Here is a 16249-nt window from a genome sequence, read left to right on the forward strand (position 1 = left end):
GCAACCATTCACCACTGCCGAATTCCGGCACATTTCATCACCCCAAAAGCAGACCTCATACCCATTAGCCATCACTTGTCAGCCCCTGTCCTAACCACAGGCAATCGCTAATCTGCATTCTATCTCCATGGACTTGTTTGTGCTGGACACGTCAAATAAATGGAATTATACAATACGTGGCCTTTCGTGTCTGACTTCTTTCACTGGGCGTGTTTTCAAAGTTCACCCATGTTGTAGCATGTGTAAGGACTTCATCCCTTTTTAGGACTGAATATCCCATTGTCATGCATAGCACATTATTTTGTCTATCCATTCATCAGTTGATAGACATCTGGGTGGTTTCTACTCTTTGGCTAGTGTGAATAATGCTGCTGTGAGCCTTCATGTACAAGTTTTTGTGTGGACATGTATTTTCATTTCTCTGGGGCAGATACTAAGCAGTGGAATGGCTCAGGCTTAATGTTTTCAGGAGCCACCAAACTGTTTCCCACAGCAGCTGCACCATTTTCCTTCCCCACCAGCAATGCATGAGGGTTCCCATTCTCCACATTCTCACTAACCTGCTATTATCGCCTGCTAGTGTGTGTGACGTGATATCTCACTGGGTAGTTGACTGGCATTTCCCTAATGACTCATATCATTGACCATCTTTTCATGTGTTTATTGGCCATTTGTAGGTCTTTGGAGAACTGTCCATTCAAATCCTTTGTCCATTTTTTATTTACTTATTATTTATTAATTTATTTGGGAATTGGGGGAGAGGAACAGCGTTGGGGAATCGGGGAAGGAGAACAGCCAAGTTGTCGTCCTTCAATCTTAGTTGTGGAGGGTGCAGCAAGCTCAGCTCCAAGTCCAATTGTGCCGCTCAGCTCAAGGTGCTGTGTTACAATCTTAGCTGCGGGTGGGCGTAGCCACCATCCCATGCAGGAGTCGAACCAGCAGCCTCGTTGTTAAGAGCGCACGCTCTATCCACCGAGCCGTCCGGGGAGCAGCTCAGCTCAAGGTGCCCAGTTCAGTCTTAGCTGCGGGTGGGTGTACCCACCATCCCATGCGGGAGTCGAACCACTTTTGCCCGTTTTTGAGTTGGGCGGTTGTCTTGTTATTGTTGAGTTATAAGAGTTCTTTATGCATTCTGGATCCCTGACCATGATCGGATATATGATTTGAGGGCCTTCCCTTGTGCTGAGCCCACTCGTCATTCAGATACCCACATGTCCAGGTCCTTCTCATTCAGGTCTCTCCTCAGCGCCATCTCTCCTCTTTAGGCCTCCCCAGACCACCCCGGCTAATGGTGGTGTGGCTTCTCTGCAGCCTGTCTATCGTCCATTGCTCCATTTCATTTTCTTTATAGCACTCATCTCATTCTGAAATGATCCCACTTGCTAGCTCGTCTATTCTCTGTCCCTGCACTTCCAACAGAATGTAAACTCTGTGACTTAGCCCCCTCAACTTCCCCAGGATCCAGGGTGGCTGAATCCTCGATTTATATTGGTTGGATGGATGAGTCATTACAAATCACCAAAGAGAGTAAGTTACTTTCCCGAAATTGGACACATGGCAGTAGGTTTTGCCAAATCAAGAACAGAACAAGTGGCATCCAGTTCAGGGCTGCAAGAGCTCACAGAGTGAACACAGGCCCTCCTCTTGTTGGGCAGGGGGCCAGAGGGGATGTGACCGCCTGAGCTCACACAGGGGCTGTCCCCAGGCTGGCTATTCTCACTCCTCCCTAGAAGGCCCAGCATGACCCGTAGGGGGTCCCTGGCCTGCCTGAGGCATCAGTTTCCTTCATTTTCAAACCATGAACAATACACTCCATTCTACAGTCAGGGTAGAATTATAGCCAAAAAAAAGGGGGGGGAGGGAGTACTTCCAGGTCAGATCAGATGACCTCCAAGGGATATCCTTTCAGACAAAAGGAACGAAATTAGAATGTTACCCTGGAAAGGATGGAGGCGTTTGAATTACAGAGTGTTGCTCCCCAGAGACCATCACAGGTTTTCCATTTCAACAAAGGCAGAAAAATTACCTCTGAGCTGCGTATTCCCACAAATATGACACGAGCCAGGGGCACAGGCCTTACAGCTGTCCCTTAGCTTTCAAGAAGACAGCTTGTGGCAAGTTGTTAGGAGAGTAGATCCTAAGAGTTCTCATCACAAGGAGAAATTATTTTTTCTTTTCTTTTTATCGTATCTGTATCAGATGATGGATGTTAGCTGAACCTGCTGTGGTAATCATTGCACAATATATGTAACTCAAGCCATCATGCTGTATACTCCTTAAACTTATACAGTTGACGTACGTCAATTATTTCTCAGTAAAAATGGAAACAAAGATAACATCTTGCCTGTGGTCTTTCTTCCCTCCTTGTTTCAAAAGAATTTCAGCTGCAAGTGTCAGGAAACAGCAGGGTGTCAGGAGTGGCGGCCAGGAACGCAGGCCCTGGGTAAGGAACACTGTTCATCCTCCTTGCAACCCTGGGCCAGTGCCTTCATGTCTTGAGCCTCAATTTTCCCATCTATGAAATGGGAATAACAACAGGGCCTACCATACTGGGTCAGGTGTAGATTAAATGAAATGATTAGATGACTGTAGCTAGCAAAACAGTGGCCCCGAAAGATGTCTATGTCCTAATCTACAGAACCTGTGACTATGTGACGACCTGACATGGCAAAAGGGACTGAAGCCACGATCAAAGATCCTGACATAGGGAGATGATCCTAGATGATCCAGGTGGGCCCAATGTCATCACAAGCACCCTTAAATGGAGAAGAGGGAGGTAGGAGAATCAGACTCGGAGATAGCATTGTGAGAACTCAACCTGCCATTGCTGGCCTGGAAGATGGAGGAAGGGCCCACAAGCCAAGGGATGCATGCGGTTTCTAGAAGTTGGAAAAGGCAAGGAAACAGATTCTCCCCTCGAGCCTCCAGAAGGAACCAGCCTTGCTGACACCTTGATTTTAGCCCAGTGAAACTGACTTTGAACTTCTGATCTTCTGAACTATAAGATGATAAAATTATGTTGTTTTAAACCACTAAGTCTGTGGAAATTTGTTACATCAAGCCATAGGAAACTCATACCATGACCTTAGCATAATGCCTAGCAAGTAAACGTTCAGTGCTCGCCATTATTTTTGAAAGTATTATTATTACTTATTATTGGCAAGAAAACTTACACAAATGCATAGAAGATAAAACAGAATAAGTGCACAATAATAAACTAAGTCCAGAACTAAAATAAGATCTAAAGCAGGTTAATTTCAAAATGCACTAGTGAAATAAAATACAAAATGTGGAGGTAAAAGCCCTGCCTTCAGACACAGACCTCTCTCTGGGGACCTGCCCCTGCTGAGGCCACTGAGCTGAATTTGAAAAGCCAAAGGCATAAAATTAAATTGGTGAGGAATGCAGCCATGCAGGGGCTCCAGGCAGGAGACCTGGGCCAGAGGCCAATGGGGGGGTGGCCACATGGGCCAGAGACATCAGCCAGGGTGTCTCAGCACCTGCAGACCCTCCAAATGGACCACTGGGCTGTTATGTCGGCAGAGGGGACAGCAGGCCTTCCAGGAGTGAGCTCAGCTCACAAACATCTCGGGACTGTCATTCATTCATCTATTCAACAAATATCTAAGGAGAATGCCGGCTTCTGATGGTAGAGCAGAGACCCAAACAGACCAAGATCCCTCCTCCCCCAGGAGCTCAGGTTCTAGCAGGAGAATCAGAAGACAAACAGACACACATGCCCATGTGGATATAACTTGGGGGACCGGTAAGTGCTACAGCCCATGACTTGGGCCCATACAAGGGAGTGACACACCCACTGGAGAAAAAGATACTGGGACTGGCTAACCATGAGGGGTGGGGATTCCCATTGGGGAAACTACCACCAGAGTGACAAAGCCCCTCTTTCTAAGACCTAATCGTGGAACTGAAGGAACAGACAAGCACATTAACCACCGCACAGTGTGATGGCATCACAAGAGCAAGGAAGGTATCTGAGCAGAGGGAACATTTCCATTGGGCTTTGACAAATATATAGAAGTCCTCCAGGAAAGCAAAATGGAAGACTGTCCGCAAGTCACAAGGAAGGGGGAGGGCAGGGCAGCTCAGGGCAGGAGGAAAGCTGGGAGCCTCGGACATAGATCTGGGTTCCAAGTCCAATTTTTCCACTTAACTGCACCATCTCAAGCAAGTGACTTTTTTTTTTTTCCTAAAAAAAACTTTACTGGGGAACTGTGTTTTTCCAGGACCCATCAGCTCCAAGTCAAGGCGTTGTTTTCAATCTAGTTGTGGAGGGCGCAGCTCACTGGCTTATGTGGGAATCGAACCGGCAACCTTGGCGTTAAGAGCACAAGCTCTAACCACCTGAGCTAACCGGCCGCCCCTCAAGCAAGTAAATTTTGACTCTCCAAGGAAACTATCAGATTCCTCATCAGTAAAATGGGGATGGCTCCTACTTACGGTGTCATTGTACTCGCTCCATCCATGGCCCTCATGGATGGAAAAAATTAGATGCGCTAATACATGCAAAGCATCCACATAGTGCCTGGTATTTGGGAATCCAGGTCAGAACCCTATGTTTCGAGGATGAGCACTGGGGATGGGTGGTTAGCTGGAAAGCATCTGCTGGGAAAATATCCCAAGGTGCACTGGAACTGACCTCCAAAGGAGGACACAGCTAAGCAACCAAAGAAAGAGGCTGAACGCTCCAGAATTAAACCAAAGAGTTTATTGGGGGATGGAAGCTTGATATATATTGCCTTCAGGGACACAGGTGGCTTGAGGCCAACTGGCACGTAGAGCTGCATATTCCAAAGCCCACCCCTCCCGGAATAACCTAGGTCCCTGAGAGCAACTTGCTTCTTAAGATGGCGTCGGTCACACCAAGCACTAGAAACCATTTTGCCTCATAGCATCCTGTCATAAAGGGCCTCCATGCCATCTCTGAGCATTGGACCTTATGAGCAAAAGCTACAAAAGGTTCTTAAGGGGGGAGGAGTTGATACAACCTGATGTGAAGTTTAGAAAGCCACCTCTGGCCCGGACGGACTGCAAGTTCACTGGAGTCAGGGATAGGGCCCAACTCAGCATTCGGCAAAGGGTACGGCACACAGTAGGTACTCAACAAATTCCTTGGACAAGAAATTGAGCAAGGGTGGAGCCCTAGGAAACACCCACACTTATGGGGCCAGAAGGGAAAGGAGAACCAGCAGAAGGAAGTAAGAACAAGAGAAGAGAGACACAGAGGGAGAACTAAGAGAGCGTTGCAGGGCAGAAGCAGAGGGAAGGGAAATTGCATTTTCAGTAAGCAGAGGTCACTGACAAATGCTTGAGGAAGCTAAAGTGGAATAAAGACAAAGAAATGGCCACTAAATCTGGCAACTAGAAGATGACCGAAGACCTATGCATGCATGGGGTTCCATGCTCTGGATGTGGGGGGACACCAGAATGTAACAAGGTAAAGAAAGGAGGGGAGGGGAGGGGAGCAGGTGGACATAATTATCTATACAATCCACAAGCAACGCTTTCAAAAAGTTTGCATTGACGCCTAAGGATTTTCAAAGAGCAAAAACTCAATTCAATTCAACAAACTGAACGCTTTTTCTGAACAAGAGAGACCCTACTCGCCAGGAAGACGGACATCTAGCAACCTTCCCCATAACAGATGTGGCCACAAACTCAAAAGCAAGCACACATATCACCAAGAGGCAATCCAAAAAAGAGCTATCACAAAATGCATGCACCTTATGACGCAAGCCATGCGATGCAGCTCAGGACCTCCCAGAAATAGTTACGTGGGGAAAGAAGGCAACGCAGGCCTGAATGTTGCAGAAAACTCTGAAGGCAATGGCTCAATAGCCCTTCAGGGTACCACTTAAAAAATCATAACCCAGCATCGTTCCTGGAACAAAACCAGTGCTCAATCAGTTTGTTGAATGCACGACCGACACACCGTTGAGCACTTTACAATGTCCAAAGCACTAATGTAACGCTTCCTTTTGACCTCATATTCCCGTGGACTCACTAGACAATTTCTCTCCTTCCCTTCTCACTCAAATTTCTGAAATCCATGTGTATGTGCAGCTAGCGGGGGGAAAAATCCAAGTGCAGAACAGCATGGTACAGAGACTGCCAATTGTATGTGTGTTGTACAGCTACACACACAGAGCCACGGACAGCAAGGGTATCTGTCTCTTGCATCCCATCCCCCTTCTTTTGGTTATGGCAAAGATTCTCAACTTGGCCAAAGCCTAGTCAGGCTCTTCTGAGCTCGTTTTCAACTAGTTCTCAACCTGTGGACTTGTGTGTTCATTTCTGCATCATCTGATTTTAGCAACGATCCTGCTAAGTCAGTTTAACCAAAATCCCCCATCCTCCATATCTGATCACCCTTGATCTATAAGCATGTTCCTTGTCCTCCCCAATCCCCCTGGTGATGTCTGATCACCCTGGGCGGCCTTCAGCAAGAATCTTGTTAGATTGGTTTAGCCAGAATCCCACTTACCCCTGATGTTTCCTCTTGGTACTTTTCTATCCACTGACCCCCACCCTGCTCTTTGACTATAAATTTCCTCTTTTCTTTATTGAATTCTGAGACGAGCCCAATTTTTGTCCCCTACTACAAAACCTCAGGGCAGTGGTCCCTCCACGTATCACAATAGCCCCCTGAATAAAGTCTACCTTACCATTCTTTAACAAGTGTCAGGATGAATATTTTTTTCTTTAACAGTACACACGCCCCCATTCTCCTTAGGAATCATCCCACTGCCACTCTCAGCACCTGGTAAGGCTGACCCCATCCTGGAGGGGCACTGCCCCAGCCTATGTTAATGCATTTTGTCATCATGCAGAATACCAGAGAAGGGGGCTATGAGAGAGAAGAGAGTACATGGTCAAGGAGGGCCTCTTTCAAACTCTTAAACATCTAGGCCAAGTGATCAAACAACCTCTCCTGACATAATTTCCATGATAGGGGTCTCACCACCTCCAGTGACAGCCCATTTTAACTTAAAGACAGCTCTCCCTCATATGTACTCATAATCTATCCCTGAAATGTCTACTGTTTGGTCCTCTTCTACCACATGGGGTTGGGATCAGGGTAGGAACACTAAAGAAGTTCATATTTTCCACCTGACATTCCCTCAAACATCTCAAGACAGCACTCATGTCTCCCTAAGGTGTCACTCCTCCAGGTTAAATATGCCCAATTTCCTCAGTCAATGCTCAGATGAGAGATTTTGAATTCCTTGCCAACCTGGATTATTCTCTTTTAGCCTGTTCCCAGCTGACTACCCTGGGGGGATTATGGCCAGAACTCTTTTAGATGGAAATGATAAAGAACTCACTCAAGCTGGCTTAAGGAAAAAAAATTCAGTTGGCTCAAAATTCAAATGGCTGGATCCAAGAGTCAAGCCATGTCATCTGGTCTCCACTCCCCATCTTTGGCTCTGTTCCTGAGTTTTCAGACAGGTTCTCTCTCTGATGGGTCCCCTATAAGCTCCAAGCCTTTTTATAATGCTTACAGGTCTTAACCCCAGAAAAAGATAAAGGGATTCTTTCCCAACATCTCTATCCAGAGTCTCAGGGATGAATCTGATTGGTTTGACTTGAGTCACACGGGCCCAAACCTGAACCAATCAGTTAACAGAGAGGATGGCTTACTCTGATTGGCCAGGTCTGGGTCATATGCCCTCCCAGTGGGGAGGGACAGAGTTAGCCATACAGGAACTACATTGGCTGAGCAGGATTATTATAAAATAGGATGGAGAAGTTGCCCCAAAGGATGACAAGCTGGACAAAAACATCGAACCTCACATCTCTGTGAGTAATGTTTTGAGCTGAACACTCCAGGCTCACCAGAGCATCAAGGGAATATCATCTGCACGCAAACCATCATTGAGCCAACATCACAAGACATCTACCCCAAATCAACTTCATGCTGACACTGCCCTCCATGATGCATCTTTTCTGGTAACCACCCATCAAGTTTATTTCAACCTCTCCGTTGATGTACAACACCTTCCAAGAAGGTGCTACATTAACAATAGCCACATTTATTGAGCACTGACTACCAGGCACTACCTTATAAGCTGTATATGTATCATGTCAATTTGTCCTCACGACAACCCCGGACATTATGTGCAATCATTTTCTCCATCTCACAGACAAGGTGACAGAATCTGAGACTTGCCCAAGGTCACACGGCACAGCAAAGCTATTAATACAAGTCAAGGCAAGACACCCTGGCTCCACCATTGATGCTCAGCTCTAACAGATCAGCTCTAAAATCTGCACCAACAGAAAACTGGATTCATTCCCAGATACCTGAATTCTTTCCAAAATAAAACTGCTTGCAACAGAGTACTTTGGAGTCCATCAATAAAGGAACGGTTAAACAATGTTGCATTTCTATGAGACAACATTATGTAGCCACTTTAAAAGCTGGGCGATGACAATAAAACGTCAGCTCCATGAGGACAGGGACCTTCTCTGCTTCGGTATTTATCCTCAGTGTCTAGAACAGTACCCTGAAGAGTAGCCACTTATGTCCATTGGAGGAAGGAAGGAAGGAAGGGTGGGTGGAAGAGTGGGAGGAATTGAACTAGGCTGGGTGAGTGACTGAATCCTAGGTGGACTGAGATAGGGAAGAGGAATTTTACCTGGAGGAAATATCCAAAATCAAAGGCCCAAGGAAGGAAGGGAGGGGAGGAGGGGAGAGAAAGGAGAGAATGAATGAAGGAATGAACAAAGGAATGAACACATTTCTGCATGGTAAAACTATCTGAAGTATATCTGGCTTTTATTCTCTTCTTTTCTCTTAGTTTCGGATTTTGAACATTTTACAAAGAACATGTATTACTTGAAAAGTGCAGAAACAGAATGTGATTTCATAGCCCAAGCCACTGCCTTGTCACTTATGAGTGAACTGTAAGCCCTTTCTACTTCGATCAGAGAGATCATGTGTCCAGTCAGTCTGGCAAATGGCTCCTTTCCTGCGGCCTTTGCCAGCTGAGCCCTGGCTCCTTCGCCCCCCACCCCCACCCCCACCCCATGGCTCTGTCAGGGGAACCACAGACCCTCCAGCACTGCTCTGTACCCATTTCCTCCCCACCTTTCTGGTGCTATCAGATCAGACACTCTACTTCCACATTGATCGAATTAGATGACAACCATAGTAATTAACTTTATGGAGCACTTACTATATCCTAGGTACCACGAACTTGCTTTCTTACTCCTCCTAATGACCACATTATAGCAGAAGGATGACCAAGGATAACCAGGTGCTCCAGGTGGGTGGCAAGTATTGAAACCCAGGCTGTCTAATCCAGCTCAAACCTTTAATCACTGTGCTAACCACCTCTTAGCACATACTGAGCACCTACAGTATGTAGAGCTGGGCCAAAAGTCTAACGCATGCCCACATGGGGCCTGATGCCTACTGCATGCCAGCCTAGGGTCTAACACCTACTATGAGCTAACCTGGGGTTAAGCGCCTACTGTGTGCTGAGTTGGGGCATGCACTGAAGGCTTCAGAACAGATAGCACAATGTCATCATAAGCGCTATACGAGTAAAAACAATGCTATAAGGCCAACAGTAATGACAGCTGATGAGTATCAGGAGCCTGTGCTCTCAATTTTAGATGTCATATTTCAGTTAACTCTCCCAGTCACCCTCAGAGGTAGGCGCTGTCAAGATTCCCATTTACACACCAGAAAACTGAGGTACAGAGGAAGGGATGTCTTTGCCCAAGGCCACATAGCAAGAGAGAAGCAGAGTAAGGATGTGAATCTAGAGCTTTTCTGATTCCAAAGTGCCCTGGCTGTTGAAATAAAGAACGGCTGGCACTAGGCTGGGTGGGTGGCTGCATCCTAGATGGGCTGAGATAAGGAAGAGGAATTCCACCTGGAGGGAATAGCCAAAATCCAAGGCTCCAAAGGCTGGGAGTGTTACACAGTGTCAGCCTGCAGGTACACACAGAAGGGTGCGGGAAGCTATTGGGCAGGAGATGTAGGTGGAGGCAAACTGATTGGAATGCCAATCAGACAGCCTGTGCTTAATTCAATGGGCAGAGGGGTGTCATAGAAGGTTAATGAGCCGAGCAGTGACTTGATTAGAGATGTGCTTTAGGAAGAGTTACTCCAGCGATGGGGGTTAGAATGGATATAAGACAAGGAAGAGCAAGGCCTAAAAGGCTGTTGCAATAAAGGGGTGGCAGCTGAGAGGCATTGGACCTGTTTTTAGTTTGCCCCTCTCGTGGAAGTAGCATCCACTCAACCCTAACCCCCCCTCATCCCTACCCCCCCATCTTCCCCCCCAACACACACACACACTCTTCCCTTAGGAAGGCACCCGCCCCCTCACTCAATCTTCTGGTTTGGGTGGGGCTGCCCCTCACCCACTCCAGGGATGGGCACTGATCAAGGCCTAGCTGGCCAGAGTCCAGAGATTGGTTCAAAAGGGGCACATGAACCCAGCCAGGTCAAGGAGACTCTGTCGGTCTGGAGACCCAAATTCATTGGTAAAGGGCTCTCTCTCTCCGCTAAGATGGCTATGCCTGTGGCCTGGAAGCTGTAGCAGCTGGCCCCTAACTGTATCACCCCTCAGGGAGAACCTGTCCTCCTGCCCACAAGAAGGGGGATAAAGGGGAAAGGCAGAGCTAGGAGATGAAGGCAGGGGGCGAAGGGGGGGCGGGCGGGGAGATTTGAGTTGGGGCAGCCTTACCTGCAGCTAGCACGTCCCCTGGACTTTCCAGCCATGGAAGCTACAGACCGATTTTTTGCTTAAGCTAACCTGCACGGGGCTTCTCTCACTGCACCTGAAAGATCTTTGACCACCCCGACGGACTGAAGTATGGGGCAGAAGCAAGAGCAGAGATGGTGACGGAGCGGTTAGCGCAGAAGGAGAGGTCAGGTGAGTCCAGTGCAGGGCCACAGAGGGCTCCAAACCCTGCCAGCAGAAAGAAACCGGAAGGTGACGGCCCAGCAACGTTCCAGATCAGCGACCTTCCAGAAAACAGCTGCAGTGGACAAGGAGAAGCCCGGCCTGGGATCTGAAGAGAGATGAGAGCTGGAGGCTGTACAGGCAGATTTCCTTCTGGAAAATGCTGGGGAAGGACAAGAAAAGGAAGACAGTAGCCGGAGAGGAGAGGAGAGGGGAAGAGGGTGTTTCAGAGAGATAATCACCCAGGAGGGACTGTCAGGGAAGAGAGAGCCCAGGAGGGAACCTCCCACTCCATCCATCCGTACAGCTCCAGAGGGATAGAAGCAGAGACCAGGTGCAGTTTTCAGACTCCCAAGTCCTCTGTGCACCTTGTGAGATGTTTGGAAACGGGAAGCCTGTGCTACAGGGGACCTTCAGGCTTGTCAGGACACCTGGCTGGGACTTAGGACCACAAAGAGCCCTCCCTGCATCACATGAGTGGGCAAACACATCTTTTGTAAACTGCAAACAATCACACAAGCCCCAACCAGAACCTACTGTACCAACTAACGAAGCCTCATGGCTTGGAGATGAGAATCTAAACCACTTCCTTAAAGCAAAAAGGCCAAAAGCATGGGCCTCAGAGCCAGCCTGCCAGGGCTCAAGTCCCAACTCTGCAATGTCCTAGCTGTGTGATCTCGGGCACGTCATTTAACCTCTCTGGGCCTTGGTTTACTCATCTGTAGAAGGGGAACAATCTCAGTAACAGAGATAAGGCATGTCAAGTGCAGGGACAGACATATCAAAAGTCAGTTGGTATTCTGACTCCTTTATCACTGGGTTATAAGGACATGGCAGCGGGAAGGAACAAGCTTTTCCGAGAGAACAAAAGTAGACACAGCCCCCATAACTGGCCTATACATTTGTCCAACAGATGGCCAGGGAAGGAAGGCAGACAGACTTCCAGCCAAAGCAGACGGAGGCTTTAGCTCCCACAGCCCATTCATAAGATCAACAAGCAGCAGAGAAAGCATTTTTAGTTCCCCCACCAAGCACACCCCACTCCCATCCCTGTCCTTGGGGGAAGGGTCAGAGTAGAAAACCACAAAGCCCAAGAGAGGAAGGAAGTATTCTCTGACCCCAGCAAGCCCTTCCAGCTTAGCAGGCCCAATGGCCAGGAGCATCTGTTGGGAATGTATTGGCAGGATGCTCTTTCTTCTCTGGGTCACCTTCTCCTACTTGGTGGAGAGAACAATAGCTTCAGAGGCGGAATCCAGTCGAATGGGGAGTGGGTGATGGAGAGCCAGGAGGAGGGAAAAAAACAGTTAGTTCACCGTCCACAAGTTCAAGGATGAGGCACGCTGGCCTACGAGACAAAGCCTCAGAACCAGCATGGCAAAAAATACACTGCTGAATCTTCTGGTTGTGCACCGAATCAGGGGAACGTCAAGAGTACACTTATTCCACTTGCAAAAGCATTCACCATGGTAGTGGAAGGATAATGATGGTTGAGAGGGCTCTTGAGTCAACGGGCCCTGGTCCAAATCCTGACCCTACCAGCTCTCCCCAAGAGGCCCTGTGCATCTTGAGATATGTGAGTTGTTATAGTACTTTACATATCTGATATTTTAAACCAATCCTTTACAAAAGCAATGAGTGAATGATGTCTGGAGGCCACTCTCAGGGAGACATTTTAATTTGGAAGAACATTAAAAAAACCCCAAAAAACCCTAGTACCACCCAGCCCATACCAGACACTTGATAAACAGTCTTTGAATTAGACTAAATGCAAACTATCATTTGATTAAGGAAACAGTGAAAGGAGCAGTCACGTGATTCTTGGTACAATTTTGTACTTTTTATTTATTTCACAAATGACCACGTAGTTTGTAAGAGCACAGTCCTGGGCATTTGACACACATTAACTCACTTATCTTTACAATGGCCCTCCAAGATTACAGGTGAGGAAACCAAGGCCCCCAGATGTTAAGCAACTTGCCCCAAACCACACAGCTAGGAAGTAGTCACTCTGGGATTCAAACCCACCTACCCAGCTGACTTCAAGTCCCCACCATAACCTTCAGGCTGCACTGCCTTTGTCTGAACATATCTGTTTCCAAGCTACAGACCAGAGGCCAGGACAGAGCCCATTCTCCAATCTCAACTTTAAAGGGTTCTATTACCAACGATGCTGAGCCTTTGCCCCTCCGTTGAGGGGTTTATGGTTCTATATACCATGTGTTCTTTCATTTTAATGGTTCAATATACAACAGGGAAGTGCACAAAGTTTACAAATCTTAAGTATTTGCTTAATGATTTCTTACATATGTGCACACCTCTGTAACCACCTCCCAGATAGAAATATGAGACATTTCCAACGCCCCACCCCCCCAAGCCTCCTTGTGCCCCGCTCCCAGTCAGTAGCTATCTATCCGGAAATGTGACCACTATTCTGGCTTTTCACACCACTGATTAGCGTTGCCTGTTCTACAATTTCATATAAATAGAATCATATGGGGTTTACTCTTTCATATCTGGCACTATATTCTTCAAATAAAAAACATACATATAATCAGCACACTGACAATGATTGTGGTTGAAAGGAGGGTGCAGCTGACAGTTTGTTTCTCTTGCAATAAGCAAGATTGTTTTTTATTTTGGCTCACTGACGGGCAAAGGGGAAGGTGGAAGGGCTGAACACTGGAGTTTGGAACCCCATAAGTTGTCTGTGGAAAACCAGTGACCCGCAGGGGGCAAAGGAGCTGTCCCACCTGGAGAGGGTACTGTGGAGCAAAGAAGCCAGGCGGTCGGTCACCTCTGGTTGCTCTGGATATCCAGAGGGAAAAAGGCTTTATGAGGCGTTAAAATCAGAGGTGCCAGGGTGGCCACAGGCTCCTCTCAGTTTGGCCTCTGCCACTCCTCCCCCCAGACGTTAATAATTTCCCAAAAGATCAGGAATTCCCCCCCCCCAAAAAAAAAGGTTCGTCTCCTACCTGTGCACTGTTGGATGAAATCCTGATATTCCGCTCCCTGCTCCCCGGGGACGATGGTGGAGCCATCATATTTAAAAGTCACCCTTTGGATTGGGAGAAGAAAAAACACACACACATCAGCGTTGGTAGCTGCACGGTGCCCAGCTTCCAGCAGGACAATCTAAAAGATGCTCTGGCTGGGGAGAAGCCAGCGCTGGTTTTCCACGCTGTCCTAGGTTACGGCTGCGGAAGACAGCACGGGATGACCCTTAATCCGTCCCGTCTGGAAGACGGCTCAGTACTCTAGGCCCCTCGCGAGCTCGGGGAGCAGGGCCTGGAGAGCAATATAAAGTTCCTCACCAGATGACGGCCGAGCCATCGTCGCGCACCAGGTTGTACGCCTCCCGGCAAGCCTCTTTGTCAATCTTGGTAGCCATCGCCGCGGGGCTGCAGTGGAGACACTGCCCAGAGCGACCGAGCGTTCCCCGTACCGGCCTCAGGGATCGGAGAACAGCAGGAACTCGCCGAAGGCGGGCGGGCGACGGCGGCGAGCGAATGCAGCGGCGACAGCGACGCTGGGCTACGAGCTCCCAGCTCCAAGCGCGGCGGTGGCTGCGAGTGCGCACCGAGTGCGCGCCTGGACCAAGGCCGCGCCGCCCCGCCCCCCATCCCGGCCGCCCTCCCAGGCCACCTCCGGTCATTGGCCGCCCAGGACGAGGCCGCCCCGCCTCCACTCGTCATTGGTCTCTGGGTTTCGGGGGGCGTGGCCTCTTTACAAGCTGCCGGCCAATCTCAGCCCGGGCGGTTGCGCAACTCCACAGCAGGGGCTGAAGAAGGGGCTTTTTCCTCCTCCCTCTCCCTCCTCCTTCCTCCTCTTCTTCTCCCTCCCCCTCTTCCCTTCTTCTCTCTTCTCCCTCCTCCTCCCCCTATTCTCCTCCCAACACCCTCCTCATTCTTCCACTATCCCAACTCCTTCTCCCCCCATTTCCTCCTCCCCAACCCCTTTCACCTCTCCCTCCCCTTTCTCTACTCTCTCCCCTTCCTCCCCCTCCTTGTTTCTTCCTCCTATTCCCGCCCCCTCCTCTCCCCTACTTGCTCCTCCCACTTTCCTAACCCCTTCCCCCTATCTATTCCCCCCTTTCCAACCGCCTACCTCCCTTCCTCCTTTCCCCTCCTCCTTTCCTCTCTTCATTATCCCCACCCCCAACTCTTCTTTCTTCCTCCCTGTTCCCTCTTCCTCAAGCTCTTTCTCCCTCTCCTCCCTTCCCCTGCCCCTCCCTTCCTCTCTCCTTCCCTCCCCCACCTTACATCTCCCTCTTTATTCCCCCTCCTTCCTCATCTCCCCCCCACCACCAGGGCTGCAGAGCACCACAGCTCCACAGGGGACCTCCAAGTGGGTGACTTAATGCATCAAACCAGAGGAGACTGCCCCCACCCCAGTGTTTGGTTCCAAGGTTTCTAGGTGGGGAGGAATTGGAAGGAAATAAGCATTTTAAATAGGGGATAGAAAGTGGACTGCTTCCAGAATGCTGGTGGGATCACTGTTTACTTTGTATTCTGGTTATTTGCATTCACGTCTTATCTCCCCCTTTTAGTTCCTCTGAGTGCAACAGCTGACTCATTCTGTCTTCATTTCCTCACTGACTCACTCATTCATTCCCTCATCCAATAGTTCCACGAAGACCAGTTGCTGTGTCAAGGCAGGTAAAAGGGCCAGACCCTGGAGACCAGCTTCTTGAATTGCATGCTGCAACCGTGGGCCCTTGGGCAAGACTCAAAAACTCTGACATTACTTTCCTGGAATGGAATAATACTAGTACTGACATTGTAAGTTTGGTTTATGGTGTAATTCAAATGACATGCATAAGCAAATATATTAGATATTCAATAAAAGGTCACCGCTCTTGGTTATTAAATAATTAAAATAAATTCTAAATAGAAACCCAAAAGGTCAGGGAGGATATCCAATTAATAATAAAATTCTCAGTGGCAAATAAAAAATGTCAAATCAATAAATCAATTAATCAATGGGTGGCTGGTCTAATAATCAAATAGGCATGAGGCAGATGAGCAAGAGAAAATAACCAAATTTAATACATATATATGGAAACCCCGCATACATGCAGAGACCCCACATGCACTAGAGGTTCAGACACAGAAAGGAAATATGGGTATACATAAGACATTCTGAGCTGGGTAAGAGGTACGGTGCCTTGGGGGTTTCAAAGGATCTTTGCAGGATGATAAGAAGAGCCGATCGGGCGGGCCGAGTGGCACGATGGTTAAGAACTGGCTTGGGATGCCAGAGGGCCCCGGTTCGGATCCCACATATGAGGGCCAGTGACACTGCCCTCTACA

General features: G+C 48.4%; 1 protein-coding gene across 1 annotated transcript in view; it reads right to left on the reverse strand.

The window, feature by feature from the left end:
- The window catches only part of COTL1 (coactosin like F-actin binding protein 1), a 40876-nt gene extending 26341 nt beyond the window's left edge, over window positions 1-14535 (reverse strand). The window contains exons 1-2 of the mRNA XM_019635224.1: window positions 14252-14535; window positions 13913-13995 (exon numbers count right to left, since the gene is read on the reverse strand). Coding sequence (XP_019490769.1) covers window positions 13913-13995; window positions 14252-14328 — 160 coding nt within the window. The 5' untranslated portion in view covers window positions 14329-14535. The remainder of the gene's footprint in view (window positions 1-13912; window positions 13996-14251) is intronic.
- Between the last annotated feature and the right edge of the window lie 1714 nt (window positions 14536-16249).

Source organism: Hipposideros armiger, unplaced genomic scaffold (genome assembly GCF_001890085.2).
Source record: "Hipposideros armiger isolate ML-2016 unplaced genomic scaffold, ASM189008v1 scaffold_19, whole genome shotgun sequence".
Classification (NCBI taxonomy): Eukaryota; Metazoa; Chordata; class Mammalia; order Chiroptera; family Hipposideridae; genus Hipposideros; species Hipposideros armiger.